This window comes from Scyliorhinus torazame, chromosome 6, assembly GCF_047496885.1.
Source record: "Scyliorhinus torazame isolate Kashiwa2021f chromosome 6, sScyTor2.1, whole genome shotgun sequence".
Lineage (NCBI taxonomy): Eukaryota > Metazoa > Chordata > Chondrichthyes > Carcharhiniformes > Scyliorhinidae > Scyliorhinus > Scyliorhinus torazame.
This window is the reverse complement of record NC_092712.1, coordinates 112,378,708-112,395,037: the sequence shown is the minus strand read 5'-3', so window position 1 is coordinate 112,395,037 and position 16,330 is coordinate 112,378,708. Positions and strand designations below refer to the sequence as shown.

The following is a 16,330-nucleotide window of genomic DNA, read 5'->3' as shown; positions in this document are numbered from 1 at the left end:
GAATTTATCAAATTCCGACCATGCTTCATACACACTTAATAAGTCATGATGTGGAGATGCCGGCGTTGGACTGGGGTGAGCACAGTACGAAGTCTTACAACACCAGGTTAAAGTCCAACAGGTTTGTTTCGATGTCACTAGCTTTCAGAGCGCTGCTCCTTCCTCAGGTGAATGAAGAGGTACCTCTTCATTCACCTGAGGAAGGAGCAGCTTAATAAATCATCTTTCTTGTAAATCTCATCCATATATTGTAATAGAGTCTCCAGGCCTTCTTCTGAGTCTAACTCTTCCAATTCCAGCTCAGAAAGCACTTTGTTTTGGATTTTACTGTCATAAGGTAGAGAAAGAGCCAATGCCATACCTTGTTTTCTCTTTCCCAAGGCAGTTACCTTAGTCCACATAACTACTGCACTTCTCCATTGGTCGTACGATTCCCTTTCAGAAAATATGGGGGGATAGTCATATCCAGCCATCTTTATCCTGGGCTCAGCCATGTATCTTTTTTTTTCCTTCTCACTCACTCCTTGGTTTGATCAGGAAAATTGTATCTTTCAAACTTTCACATTTGCACAGCAACCGTCCTCTGCTACCATTGTTAGACGTTTTAGTTACCATTGTATGAAGAGTCAATAGTCCTGTTCCTTTTCACCAAACACCATGTATTTCACTTCCACAGCCTCTGCACAAAACTCTTAACACACCACCTGACACAAGGGCCACCTGAAGCCCCTTTACATATCAGTGTCAATCATTGGATACTTAAACTAAATGAGACAACTAATTGCAATCTCTTTTAATGCATTACTTAACTCTTAACACATTACTTAACATGCCCATCATAATGCATCTCTGCTGCATGTCCTTATTTGCCAGCCAATGGACACCAACCGATGAGAAGGGTAGAAACAGGTCACAAATGAAGGAGGCCATCAGGAAGCAATACAGTACGTGCCACTTGACATTGGGTGGTTGAAGTGAGAATATCCTTCCCAGTCAAGTTATCAGACAGAAAGACACCAGTTGGGCTGAGTGGGAAGAGCAGAGCACAGATCTACCCTGAATGAAAAAAAAGCTAAAAATAAAAGTAACAAATAGGACTGTCAACCAAAGAAATTAAATTGTGTTCATTATTGGACAGGAAACAAACAGAAGAAAATAGCACAAAGTTTAAACTAAAGCATTATGGAGGGAAACACTGAATAAGAACTGTGAAATCGAGCTTTTCTTTTTCCAACATTTTGAAATTTATTGGATAGAAAGACCATTACTTGCACCTACTGTTAAACGGAGGTCCAGTATCATAGTACATCTCGTCTGCTCCAACTGCTGTGTGCTAAACATCCTTTTACTTGTTAAAAACAATTCTAGTAGTTCTTCTACTACTATGGCAATGACAATTGAAATTCAATAAGTTGCACATTGCACTCTTCAGGGTATTTGCAAGCCTATGAAATGGACCAATTATGATTATGCAACCGATGCTATTGCAAGGTGCATAGAAACTGACAACAAACCAGCTAATGATGCAAAAGCAGTACAGGGCCACAAATGCGATTCAAATGGCATCTTCTAAATCAATCGTATACATTGCCTTCCAGAGGAATCATCATATAACAAATAGACCATCTCGATGACAATGAAAAGGCTACATCAGTGCTACAGAAGAACAGGACAGTTGTTTTTTGATAACTGTCCATAAACAATTAGAACTCACCTAATTATGCTTTGATGCTCAGTAAAGTACACACCAATGAGAGACGCTGTTACAACATATGCAAAGTGTAATGTAGATGTTGTGAATGCATGGGATATGCAATGCAAGGTAACAATTGTACAGTGCACAAAACACATACTATGCATCTTTCATAGTGGTATGTAATGCTCCTGAGTTCAGAACTCAGCGACCAAACAGAAAACGCTTTGCCCTTACAAACATAACCCAAAGTGCAGAATTATAAATACTACTGTCTGTAAACAAGCAGAAAGAATACACGATATATAAACTGGATGAACTTCCACATTAGGTATGGCTCAGCAACTTGTAAGCAATCGATTCTCTATCAAAGCCATGTAAGCTCTTTAGGTGCAGTCTAGTGGAGCTACTGCTGCCCAAAAAGCTCTACAGATATGCGACTGAGCTCCTTGGAGTTGTAGGTTGCCTTCATCGTGACTTTTCTTATATTATGCCAGTTACCTGGTTCTGTGGTTGCCTCAGGTGATGAATCAGTGTATATTGTGCAGTTTAAAAACTCTTTCTCTGCAGGCTTATCGAAACAGAAAGAAAGCATCAAAGCTCACGTGACGAAAGATTGTGAAGGCACTGGGCCCAAGATTTGAAAATCAGGTGCCCTCCAAAATCTGGAAGGGTTCAGGTACAGAAATCAATTCTTAAATGGACTGTTATCAGAATAGCCACAAGTCAGAGACTGATGTGCTGCTAACATAAACTGAAATACTACATTAAACCTCTTCACCAAGAGAACAAAATAGAAATAACTATCAGCACTTGGGCCTCAGCTATTTGTAATCTAGATGAAGGATTTTGACGTGGAGACTGAATGAAACATATTTACATTTACTGACAATGAAAAGTTAAGTGGGAAAGTACTTGGTAGAATTGACACAAAGAGGCTGCAATGTGTTGTCGACAGGTTGGGTGAGTGGACAAGAACATGACAGATGTAATACCATGTGAAGTGTTAAGTTATCCACTTTGGTAGGAAAATAATAAAGCCGAATATTTGGTTTGAATAGTGAGAGACTGGGAAAAGTTTGCATACAGAAGGACATGGGAGTCCTCATACATGAACCACAGAAAGTTAACATTTAGGTACAGCAAGCAATTAGGAAAGGAAATGGGATGTTAGTCTTTTTTGCAAAGGGATTGGAATATAATAGAGTGCAGACGTTTCACGGCAAATGTACAGGATTTTGGTGCGACTGCACCTGGAGTATTGTGTGTAGTTTGGTCTCCTTATCAATGAAAGGTTAGTGTGATGAATGGTTACTGTACCCTTAACACCATGTAGGTGATGCCCCTTTAAGACCGGGTTTGGAACCCTGGGGGACTCCGCCTCCGCCCACCAGGGAGCCGTATATAAGGTGACGCTCTGTAGGCGGCACTCAGTAAGCACATGTCTCTGTAGTTGGCTAGTTCTCGGCTTATTAAAGCCTTCATTTACCATCCACACTCTCGTGTCGTTATCGAGGGTACTACAATTTAATAAGCAGAAAACGTTAGGATGGACGCCGGTCTCAAGCCAGAAAAGCTCAACCTGGAAGCACGGACACCGGAGGCCAAAGAAAATTTTAAGTACTGGCTCCGCTGCTTCGAGGCCTACCTGGAATCCTCGGAAGCTCCCGTCCTAGGGCCTCGCAAGCCGCGCCTACTCCACGCCCGGGTGAGCCATAGAATCTCCTCCATGATCGAGAAGGCGACCACTTACGACGAGGCGATCAAAATCCTGCGAAAGCGTTTCGTCAAACCCATAAATGAGGTACATGCACAGCACCTGCTCTCTACCTGCCGACAGCATTCAGGGGAAACACTGGACGAGTACTTGGAAAAGCTCACCGCGCTCGCCAGGAACTGCAACCATTAAGATGTGACGGGGGAAGTCCACATGAACCTGCACATCCAAGACGCCTTCGTGTCCGGCATCCGTTTGACCTATATCAGGCAGCGACTCCTCGAAAATGGAGCTAAAGACCTTCAGGACATGGTAACGCTTGCCACCTCACTGGAAGTGGCCAGCCACAACCTAGGCACGTACCCTGCGAGCCCCCCTCGGACTGCCCCAGACTGGGCCATGCTACGGACCTGCGCCGAGCGGCGACCCGCCCAGACCGGGGGCACACCGTGCTATTTCTGTGGGCAGGGCCAGCATCCACGTCAACGCTGCCCAGCCCGCTCCACCATCTGCAGTGACTGCGGAAAGAAGGGGCATTTCGCGAAGGTCTGCCTGGCCAGGCCCAAGGCCCAGAAACAAAAAGCTCACCAGGCCCAAAACTCAAGCTCAACAGGCCCACAGGCCCCACAATGCGGCTGCGCACCGGCCAGACACGCCCCTTTCTGACGCATCATCGGCCTCCTGTGAGACATGGGGGCGGCCATCTTGGCAGCGGCCATTTTCTAGACCCGACACGTGTGACCGATAGCGGCAGCCATTTTGTGAATCCGACTCGGCTGAGGACTCGGACTACCTGCAACTGGGAGTGATCACCCTTGACCAATCGCGGCCAAAGCACCTGCGGAACTCCATGATGCAGGTCCAGATCAACCGGCGCGACACTCCCTGCCTCTTCGACTCCGGGAGCACGGAGAGCTTTGTCCACCCAGAAACAGAAAGGCGCTGCTCCTTGAGCACCTATTCCGCTTCCCAAACCGTAGCCCTCGCCGCTGGGTCCCACTTTATCCAAATCAAGGGGTATTGTATTGCGAATCCCGCGATCCAGTGCGCCGAATACGCTCGTTTCAAGGTCTATATCCTCCCTCACCTCTGCGCCCCCCTGCTGCTCGGTCTGGATTTCCAATGCAGCCACCGAAGCCTGACCCTGAAGTTCGGCGGACCCATGCTCCCCCTCACGTATGCAGCTTTGCAACACTGAAAGTTGCACCCCCCTCACTATTTGCGAATCTCACCCCCGACTGTAAGCCCGTCGCCACCAGGAGCCGGCGGTACAGTGCCCAAGATATGACTTTCATCAAGTCAGAGGTCCAGCGTTTACTGGGAGAGGGGGTCATCGAGGCTGGCAACAGCCCCTGGAGAGCACAAGTGGTGGTAGTACGGTCCGGTGAAAAGAAACGGATGGTCGTGGACTACAGCCAGACCATAAACCGCTTCACTCAGCTCGATGCGTACCCCCTTCCCCGCATAGCAGAAATGGTCAATACCGTGTATTCTTCACTTTCGACCTAAAATCCGCCTACCACAAGCTCCCTATCCGACCGAAAGACCACCTCTATACTGCTTCCGAAGCAGCCGGCCGGCTTTTTCACTTCCTCAGGGTCCCCGGTCGGCCTTCAGTCGCATCAAGGCCGACATCATCAAGGCCGCTATGCACGCAGTGGACGAAACCATCCCTTTCCAGGTAGAGCGCGATGCATCAGACATCGCCCTGGCTGCTACCCTCAATCAGGCAGGCAGGCCAGTAGCATTCTTCTCCCGGACCCTCACCGCCTCCGAAATTCGGCACTCTGCAGTCGAAAAGGAGGTACATGCCATTGTGGAGGCTGTGCGGCACTGGAGGCACCACCTAGCCAGTAGGAGGTTTACCCTCGTTACCGACCAATGATCGGTAGCCTTCAGGTTTGATAACTCACAACAGGGCAAAATTTAAAATGATAAAATCTTGAGGTGGATGATCGAACTCTCCACCTACGCGTACGATATTAAGTATCGTCCAGGGGAGCTCAACAAGCCCCCAGATGCCCTGTCCCACGGCACGTGCGCCAACGCGCAGGAGGATCGCCTGCGGGCCATCCACAATGACCTCTGTAAAACTATAATTTAGCTTTGGAAATTTCACTGCCACGATCTGCATAAAATTTATAATGAATCGATCCTGAATGACAGAGGCATTAAAAAGATATTTACTTTCTTAATTTCTTTAAATTTTACCCATTTGAACACCTGCCAGAAAACCTGAAACATAATTCTCATCTATCATACCGAAAACCAAGCATCTAATCAGATAAAGTTAATTTTCTAGTAATTAATAGATGGCAAAATTGAGTATTTTCATAATGCATCTTTCACAACCTCAGGATCTCCCAAAGCACTCCACAACTAATGAAGTACTTCCTCAGGGGTAGCCAGTGCTGTGTTGTAGGGAAGTGAAGCTGCCAATTTGACTGCAGCAAGGACCCACAAACAGAAATGAGAATTTTAAAAGTCAGATAATGTGAGTTCAGCATGTTGGTTGAAGGATAAATACTGGCCAAGACACTGGGAAAATGCATTCCTTACTCCATGACATGCACTAGGAGATGATTTATATCTGTCTGAGAAAGTAGACAGGATCTTTGTTCAATGCTTCATCCAAATGATAATACCTTCAACACTGCAGCACTGTCAGCCTAGATTACGTGATCAAGTCCCTTGCATGGCGTCTGAATCCTCAACCTCCTGGCTCAGAGGGAAGGATGCTACCACTGGCATCAAATCTTTCTTCCCGAACCCAAAGTTAGAGGGCACAATTCAATGGTCACGTTGCACCCGAAAAGCTGCTTGCTGCGGCATAGCGTTGCCAATAGAAGCCGGGAGATCCCGCTCCCGGGATCTACCCGGCTCGCAATGCCTCGCAAGAGCTAATGCGATCTTGCGAGACGATGTGATGTAAATCCCGCACATTGAGTGGGATCACTTTTTTTAGCAAATCTGCATAACAGAACAAGACAGCTAGTCTCACTTAAATGTGCAGATTCCTTTGTTTGCTGGTGGGTGTAAATTTGGATGAAAATGTGAAATAGGAGAATAAAAAGATTTTTTTTTTTTTTTTAAATGTGCAGATTCCTGAGGTACCCACGGAATCTATCCCCTTTGCCTCGGAGACCTCGGTTAAGCGCTGTTCAGCACTGAGGGAATGGTACTCATGGCGGTCTCCCAGGAGATTGGAGGCCCCCAGCGCATGCCTTTTGGGCAGGCTGGTAACCTGGCACCCCAGGAAACACATGGCTATACACACTCGCTATGGAACTTTGTTCACTTTTAGTTGAATCGCACCTAATAACTCTTGCCCCTGTTGATCAGAAAGTCATAGATAATACAATATCAGATCAAAATATAGTTTCAGCAGCCACCCAAGAAATACCTAGTTAAAACCTACATTATAGAACAACTTAATATCCTGTACCATGCCTTACTAATAAAATTACTAACCAAGAATATTCGCTCCAGTTGATCCTGAACATCTTTCATTCCTGGAAAAGCAGCAACTCCTTGAATCATTTCGACAAAAATGCACCCCACACCCCTGGAAAAGAGAACAGAAAGTACTTCATGAACAACTCATATAAAATTTCTTGTTTTTATTTTATAAATTTTAGAGTACCCAATTCATTTTTTCCAATTAAGGGGCAATTTAACGTGGCCGATCCACCTAGCCTGCACATCTCCCGTAAACACGGGGAGAATGTGCAAAATCCACACGGACACTGACCCAGAGCCGGGATCGATCGTGGGACCACGGCGCCGTGAGGCAGCAGTGCTGCTCACTGAGCCACTGTGCTGCCCATAAATTTCTAAAATGCTCAAGTACAAGTACTTGGCAGAAAGGAAAGACAAAATGTGACATTTTAAACAATACAATAGCTTTTATTTAAAGGCACAGAAGCAAAACAAAGTATGGTACCCCTTACTGTCCAATAGTAAAATAAATTAGAAAAGAAACATCAAATTCTCAGCACTTTTAATTGAATGTCAAGAAGAAAAATCATTACTGTAATTTGTACTTAGTAATGTGTGCAGAGTAAACCATTAAGAGCCCCCTTGAGTAATTCTAAAACACAAATGGGATTATAGGAGTTAAAATGAATCCAATTCTTAAACAAAGGAGGAACTATTGATTAAATTGCCACACATCATTTACTTTTATTAGCACAATGTTAGGGGAAGGCAGAAGAAAATAAATCACTTCTTGTGTTCAAAACCTGAATTCACACTTCCCCTATTACAGACTTGGAACTTACAGCTGAACTTGGAATAATTCTTTCAGTCTTCTTGACATTACAAAATATCCATAACACCACATGTTCTAAAGCCGAACTCAATTGCTCCCCCACCGAAAAGGCAGGAATAGAAAAGTAACTGAAAATATCGCTGCGCATGATCCTGTTTTTAATCGTGAAGACTCAGATCACAGTACAGAAGTATGACACAGGTTTATGCCCTCAATTATTTATATGGCGAGTTGTTGCACCCCATTCAGGTGCAGAGGAATGTAGAAAATTCCATACAAGGAGGAAGGAGATGAAAGATGATCAGTGCTCAAGTCTCCTTGGATATTTTTATACATTTCTCAACATGTAACTTGCACAGCAGTACTGGTAGCACTGAGTGATTTAGGAAGGTGGATAATGAGAAAATCATTTCCAAAGTAGATAATTAAATAAATTTATATTAAAATAGAGTAAGTACGTATAATTATTAAGATACTGCAGCAATTTCTCTCTGCTATGCACCAAAGGATTGCTTGATGCCCAAGTACAATGTAAAGGAAAGGGGACAGGGAGGGAAAGGGGGCAGGGTGGGACAAATTTAACCATATTGCAGTTGAGTTATAGGCTTGTTTTCTAATAATTGCACAGAACTCAACTTCTCTAAAAAAAAAATACCTGCAACAAGGATTAGGACACATAAACGTAAGGTTTGGAGCAAGAGAAGTTATTGGGGTGTGGGGAGTTGGAGAATTTATTTTAATGCAGTGCATGACAGTGACCTGGAATTTGCTGTCTACAAAGGTGTTGGAAGGTGGGACTTAATTTCGGAAGGAAATTGGATGAGCACTTAAGGACTGAGGATACAGCAGGGGAAATGGGACTAACTGGGCTGCTCTACAGAGGGCTGACATGGACTCAATGGGCCAAATGGCCTGCTTCTCTCTTGTAATGATGTTATGGAGCAGACCATGCCATCCAGATAACACCCAGCCTGGGCTGACAAGTAAAAGAGAACCTGCTCGTCACCCAAGTGTTAGGAGATGGTCATCTTTGTGTCAGGTATTGTCCATATTAAACAACAGAAAGCTCAGTCATTCCAACCTGACCATCAACATTGTGGGTTCACCACTGACCAGAAGCTGAACTGAACCAGCCACACTAATACAGCTACAAGTATTTTGCAATAAATGGCTCTCCTGGTTCCTTAAATGTCTCCAAGATCTACAAGATCTATAAGTTCTACGCCAGCAGTGCAGGGCAATATTCATCACTCAGTTGAATGGGTACAGCTTCAAATACATTTAATAAGCTCAACAATATCTGAAAATGAGCTGTTCACTCAGAACACTATTTGTGGCATAGCTAACATCACCTACTTCCTGATAACAATTAAAACAATACCTCCTTAAATCTTTAAACTAAGATTGAGGACAGTGGCTAACATTGTGCCATGAGGCATAAAGTTAAAATAGGCTAACAGTGAGGCATGATGGTAAAATAGGCCAACAGACTTGTGTGTATGAACAGAATGCATTTCACGTGAAACAAAAAACAACATTTTGCAACTGGACTGATAAGACTGTTTTGAAACATCGAAAACAAGGAGTGAATGGTGCATATGTGCTAAAGGATTGTTTGTACGAATGAACTATAAATTAAAAATTAGAACCTTATAAAAAGCAGGGACTTCTGAGATTTCAGCAGCGATAACCCTCGGATCAACATTCGCAAGACAAGACCTGAGAGTTTGGAAACTCTCAGCCCACACCCTCCAGAGAGAGCCTGGCTAAGCTCTCTCTTTTGGGTGATATGTTTAGTTCAAGTTGTGAGTCTTGAAACTCGCGTAACTGTTTAAATTAACACAACTAAAGCCTTAATGAGTTAAATACAGCTGTATTAAATCAAGCGTGTTGTGAGGACTGATTTGTCTGTTTCGCAGTTAACATCTGCTGCACCTGCATGCTAGTTTTCTGCGACTCATGCACAAGGACACCCAGATCCCTCTGCACTGGAGCACCCCAAAGTCACCCCCAAGTAAGATAATAAGTTGTTTTTCCGTTTTCCTGACCAAAATGGATGACCTCACACTCATCCACGTCAAACTCTATATGCCACATTAAAATCTATCTGCCACATTTTGGCTCACCCACTTAACCTATCTATGTCCATTTGTAAGGTTATTTCCTCATTGCAACTTACTGTCCCACCGATTTTAGTATCATCTGCAAATTTGACTTTAGAACCTTCTATCCCTGGATCCAAATAGTTAATAAAGATGGTACATAATTGGGGCCCCAATGGCTGAACACTGTGGCACCTCACTAGTTACATCTTGCCATCCAAAAAGGACCCATTTACCCTGACTCTGTCTTCTGTCCGTCAGCCAGTCTTCTATCCAAGCGAATAAATTACCCCTAACCTTGTGTGGTCTAAGCTTGTGTATTCACCTTCTCTGTGGCATTTTATCAAACACCTTCAGGAAGTCCAGATATACAACATCAACAGGATCTCCATTATCCACTCAGCTTATTACATCTTCAAAGAACTCGAGCAAATTAGTCAAACACGATTTACTCTTCATAAATCTAAAGGGCATTTATTAAAATAGATGGGATTTCTGTTATGGCAGTGAATGATAGCTGCATGACTACCGTTGTTTCGATTCCAGATTTTAATTGAATGTAAATTCCACCAGCTACCATAGTGAGATTTGAACCCATTTCACCAGAGCATTAGCCTGGGTCTCTGGGTCCCCAGTTGAATGACATTACCATTATGCCACTCAGCTTGACCTTAGTGTCTTATCCATTACCCAACTGTTCATTTTATTGAAAAAAAACTCTTGAATTTAGTAGCCGCAGCTTTCCTTTCGCAATTGCTGTTGAATATAGTTGGTTCACCCATACATTGCTAAATGCTGGCTAACTATGTGGCCAGTTATAGATTCTAACATTTGGCCATAACATATGCAAGACTACATAGGCATATACATAGAATGTACAGTGCAGAAGGAGGCCATTCGGCCCATCAAGTCTGCACTGGCCCTTGGAAGGAGCACCCTACCCAAGCCCACACCCTCCCCGTAAGCCATTAACCCCACTCAAACTTTTTGAACACTAAGGGCAATTTTGAACACATGACCAATCCACCTATCCTGCACATCTTTGGACTGTTGGAGAAAACCGGAGCACCCGGAGGAAACCCACGCAGACACGGAGAGAATGTGCAGACTCCGCACAGACAGTGACCCAAGCCGGGAATCGAACCTGGGATTCTGGAGCTGTGCAGCAACTGTGCTAACCACAATGCCGCCATGCTACCCCAAGACTAATGGTTTTAGTGTTGACAAGAGCAATAGTGAAAATGTTACTCTCTATTATAAAGGATGTGATAACTGGATACTTAGGGAATAATGGTACGATTGGGCAGAGTCAACATGAATTTATGAAACGGAAATCCTGTTTGACAAATCTGTTGTTTTTTGAGAATGTAACTAGCAGAATAGATATGGGCAAACCAGTGGAAGTGATGCATTTGTATTTTCAAAAGGTTTTCGATAACGTTCCACACAAAGGGTCAGAAAGCAAAATCAGAGCACATGGGATTGTACGTAATATACTGACATTGATTGATGATTGTTAATGGACAGAAAACAGTAGGAATATGCAGGTCATTCTCATGTTGGCCGCTGTAGCTAGTGGGGTACTGCAAGGATCAGTGCTTGCGCCCCTTGCTATTCACAACCTATATCAATGATTTGGATGTGGGGACAAAATGTAACATTGCCAAGTTTGCTGATGACATAAAACTTGGTGGGGTTGCGAGTTGTCAGGAGGATGCAAAGAGGCTTCCAGGAGGTTTTGACTAGCCAAGTGAATGGGCAAGAACATGGCCGATGGATAACTATAGGGAAAAGTGTGAAATTATCCACTTTGGTAAGAAAAGCAGAATTGCAAAGCATTTCTTAAATGGTGAGGGATTGGCAAGTGTTGATTGTCCAAAGGACCTGGTTGTAGAACCAAGAGACACAGCCTCAGAATAAGAGGGAGGCGATATAGAACGGAGATGAGGAGGGATTTATTCTTCCGAATCTTTGAAGTCTCTATCCCAGAGGGCTGTGAAGGCTCAGTCATTGAGTACATCAAGACAGAAATTGGTAGATTTCTAGTTATTAAAGATTTCCAGGGATATAGGGACAGTGTAGAAAATGGTGTTAAGGTAGATGATCAGCCATGATCTAATTGAATGGTGGTGCAGACTCTACGAGCTGAATGGCCTACTCCTGCTCCAATCCTCTACCTGCAGTACTCCTTCTTTCACGCTTGCCCAGAATTGTGCCGACAGCTTGACCCCTGCCAGCAGGATGCATTTTCAGTTAATTTCCTGTTTGTTTGGTTTCCCAGCCCATTGTCTGACGGATCTCTTTCAATCGAGGGAGAGATGTCTGGATCCAGAGATCATGTTATGTTGGCATTCTGCAAAGGGCAAGGTGGCTGCTGCAGGGTTGGGGTTCCTGGGACATGCCAGCTAAATTGCAGGGGGGCCCGTCCTGCAACTACAAATGTTTGATATTCTGGGGTGTGGGTAGAGGGCTATTAGTACCTCATTAATACCTGATTAAGCAGTTAGAGGTGGGTTCCAAATCTTGTTGGATACATTCCTGTAGTTTGATCATTAATGAATAAACCTTATAAAGATTGGGTTCCTGCAGTTGAGAATCTTTACTTGTTTTGCATTACTAATTATAATACCCACAAGTTCCATCCTTGATTGCCCAGGATTTTCAAAATATTTCTTCTGTCTTCAAAAGTGAAGGCTGATTCAAAGTATTTGTTCACTGCCTCTGTCGTTTTCTTATTCTCCATTATAGATTCTTCTATTTCAATCTGTAAGCGGCCCAGACTTTTTGTTTAGTTAATCTCTTCCTTATTACTTGCTTTGTAGTAGGGTGAACCCAGAGAGTGTGGGCAGCAGCAGGAGCGGAATGAATGGATAGGGTTAAACAGACAGCCTGGCTGTAGTATCCACACGCACTGTGGACAGACACAACAAATTACCACATCCCAGACAGCACTACACAGTTGCACCCCAGATGAGATCTTTCCGAAGCTACAGTAAGAAAATCGATACCGCTTAACAAAACTTCACAATGTCTGGAGGAGTCATTGTGCCTCTGGGAAATAATCAAGTATCAGGAAAATTGGGACAATTAACACACCATCGAAATTGGTTTGATAAACACAACACTTTGATATTGTAAATAGGTAGACAGAAGATAGAACATACAGAGCAGAAGCAGGCCATTCGGCCCATTGAGTCTGCACCTTCTCTTCCACCCTATCCCAATAACCCCTTCTAACCTTTTTGGACACTAAGGACAATTTAGCATGGCCAATCCACCTAACCTGCACACCTTTAGACTGTGGGAGAAAACCGGAGCACCCGGGAGGAAACCAACGCAGACACGGGGGGAATGTGCAGACACCACACAGAGTGATCCAGCAGGGAATCGAACCTGGGAGCCTGATGCTGTGAAGCCACAGTGCGAGCCACATGTGCTACCGTGCTGCCCAAGATGTCCAGAAAACGATTAAGGGTAAAGCACAAAAGACAATGGAATCGCACAATGTGATCAGAACAGAGCTGTAACAAATTCAAAGTAACAATATGATGACCTAATGTAAATGTAATGCTTTGTAACTCAAAAGGTATAAGAATGTGCAAGAACTTTTGAGGGGCAGAGTAGCTCAGAAGCTGGAATTGCAGCCCTGAGTCCTGCTCCCCCTCATGCATGTTGAATAATAAACTATTTTTGTTGAAGTGCGATACAGTCTCAAAAGACTCAGTTTGTTTGTTCCTTCCAACATCCTTCTTTTTGTCTCTTCCCAGTTTACTCTCATCGTATATTTTGAATGCTTTACAGGAGGCAAAAGAAATTAGTGTGTTGAGTCAAGAGGAAATGAGTTAATGACAGCACAAGACATGGTGATGTGGTATGCAGTCAGCATGGGAATTTTTAAACCACAAAACATCTGTAAACATTCTGGATTTGTGCACAGATGTAAACTGCTTGATGGATCTTATGTGTGCGCATCACCAACTTACATAATTGTAAGAACACAAAACATAAAAGGGAGATTCTGGGTCTGCTGTAGAGCAGGAGTCAGGCAAGGAAATGCTGATATTATGCAAAATTAATTTAGTGCATGGGGGAAAATACCATCACACCACTCAGTGAAAATGGCAAACGAGGAGCCTTCAGGCAATGTATCCAACATTTAAACATTAATCTCATCCTGCATTACACCAGCTGGAAAAATCCCAATACTGTGTACAGACACAAATCTGGGCATTTGAACCTGGGATTTCTCCTGTATCCGTGCTCCTACCCACTCTGGGTAGAGTGCAGCAGATGCAATAGAGCATTCAACAGCACTCAATCTTATTGGATAGCTTCACAAGAGAGGAAGCAAAGAAATAATAGACCCCAAAAGGGAGAAACTGATGATATATCTGCACTTGTCTAACTTTTCACCACTTTTGCTTCAAAATTGCTTTTTCTCCAAATATAACATTCTAATTGATTGGTCTGTACTTATTAGCTGGGGAGCATTAGTCATTAGTTACTTTCTCAAATCACTGAATCAACCAATGAAGTACAAAAGTATCCTCTAGCCATTTTCCTTCGGGTGCCCAACATTTCCCAGCAGTCACTAATTGCAGATTTAACAGCTGGTGCAATGTACTAATGCCACAAGACTTGAATACTCTTTCACACCATCATATATTCACTTGCAATCTCCTCCCAAGACTTGTACAATACATGCTTCTAGCCTTCACATACTATTGCTAAAAATGTTAGACATAACTGCAAAATATTAGAATATTATTTTAAAAAGATAAATGCCTGAAAAATGGAAACAAGCATCTACAAGCTCAATGATAAATCTTTCGCTGTTCATTATAACATAAATGTATTTCACAAGATTATTTTAAACATTTCTTGGCATTTGACCAGACAAACTTTGCAGCAATTTAAGCATAATGACGACAAATAAAATAGAATAATAGAACGTTCTTTGGTTCTCCAATCCATCTGTAATGTAGTTGTAATAAATGTAAAGCCTACTGAGTATTAATTCCATAATCCACTTTATGCACACCCTCACCTCTGGATTTAGTTCCAAATTTAATGCTAACTTGCCAGCACAAAATGCAAAACAAAAATTAAACATATTACATATGTGCAGGAAATTGTACCTACCACATGTCAAGGCAGGTAGAGTACTCTGTAGAACCCAGGAGAACATCTGGAGGTCTGTACCACAGGGTAACCACCTCATTGGAATACGTATGGCTGGGTACTGACTTGGCTCGGGCAAGTCCTGAAAACAGAATGAAGATCAAATGTTAAAATGTGAGTTTTGCCCTCAAACAAAGAGCTCCAAAAATTCTCAAGCCCTCTGATTATAACCAGGCACTGTTTTTAAAATGGGACTTCCTCTATTGTTTTACTCAACATTGAGACACTCGCACACTGTTCTGTCATTATACAACATGTTTATTTCATATTTTTAAATAAATATTTTTCTCATACATTTGGATTATAAAAAGGAAACACTTGTTAAAAGCAAATTACTGCAGATTCTGGAATTTGAAGCAGCTAGCTCTGACGAAGAGTCATTCAGATTTGAAATGTTAGCTCTGTTCTCTCTGCACAGATGCTGTCAGACCTGCTGAGATTTTCCAGCATTTTTTGTCTTAGAACACTAATTAAGTATTGGTTAAGAGCTCGGGCCTTATTTCTGAACAAAACATTTCTTTGTAGTACTGTTCTGTCCAAGTGAAAATAATTTGCTTCCCAACCCCTTAAAGAGGTACATCCATAAACTTGACAAAATTATATGTTTTAACTGAATGAGCATATGTAAACCCAGACTGTTTAATTATTAATTGTGTCTGAATAATAAAATAACAATAAGTTCCCATGTGTCTTATTGCTGTGAAAAACATTTACAACACTGGTTAATAAAATGAAAACAAAAAATTGTCAAACAACTAGTTTATAAAATTTATAAACTATTTTAGTACAGTTAAAATTATTGTAAAATTCAACTCAAAGCACGTTTGGTTCCTGACAAATATTCTGGATTAAACTGACACTGGCAGAGCTGCAGTGCACAAACTAGGACTGTCTTTATGAGCCAGAAGGTAAATCACAGCAATCAATATACTGAAGTATTTATTTAAACATTTACTGTAAGATTTGTACCTTCAATTTTGCAGTTCTAAAACACAAGAAACGGACATGAGAGCTGATAACTATATACATGGAACATAGGCTATAGCGCTACTAAGCCAGCTGCCAAAATGTGGGTGGAAAAATTCATGGCTGACTTTAGCAAACCAACTATTTTGGATACATGTATCTTCTTCTCCAATACTCTCACTAAATACACAGTCAATGTAAACCAATTGGCCATGTGGGACGGCACGGTGGCACAGTGGTCAGCACTGCTGTCTCACAGCGCCACCAACCCGGGTTCAATTCCGGCCTCAGGTCACTGTCTGTGTGGAGTTTGTACTTTCTCCACGTCTCTGCGTGGGTTTCCTCCTGGTGCTCCGGTTTCCTCCCACAGTTTAAAGATATGCAGGTTAGGTGGATTGGCC

General features: G+C 42.8%; 1 protein-coding gene across 6 annotated transcripts in view; it reads right to left on the bottom strand.

Moving 5' to 3' along the window:
- cdk14 (cyclin dependent kinase 14) overlaps window positions 1-16,330 on the bottom strand; it is a 935,572-nt gene that overhangs the window by 395,036 nt on the left and 524,206 nt on the right. For all 6 annotated transcript variants that reach the window (XM_072508685.1, XM_072508686.1, XM_072508684.1 and 3 more), the window contains 2 exons: window positions 14,925-15,045; window positions 6,882-6,975 (listed from right to left, as the gene is read on the bottom strand). In XM_072508685.1, coding sequence (XP_072364786.1) covers window positions 6,882-6,975; window positions 14,925-15,045 — 215 coding nt within the window. The remainder of the gene's footprint in view (window positions 1-6,881; window positions 6,976-14,924; window positions 15,046-16,330) is intronic.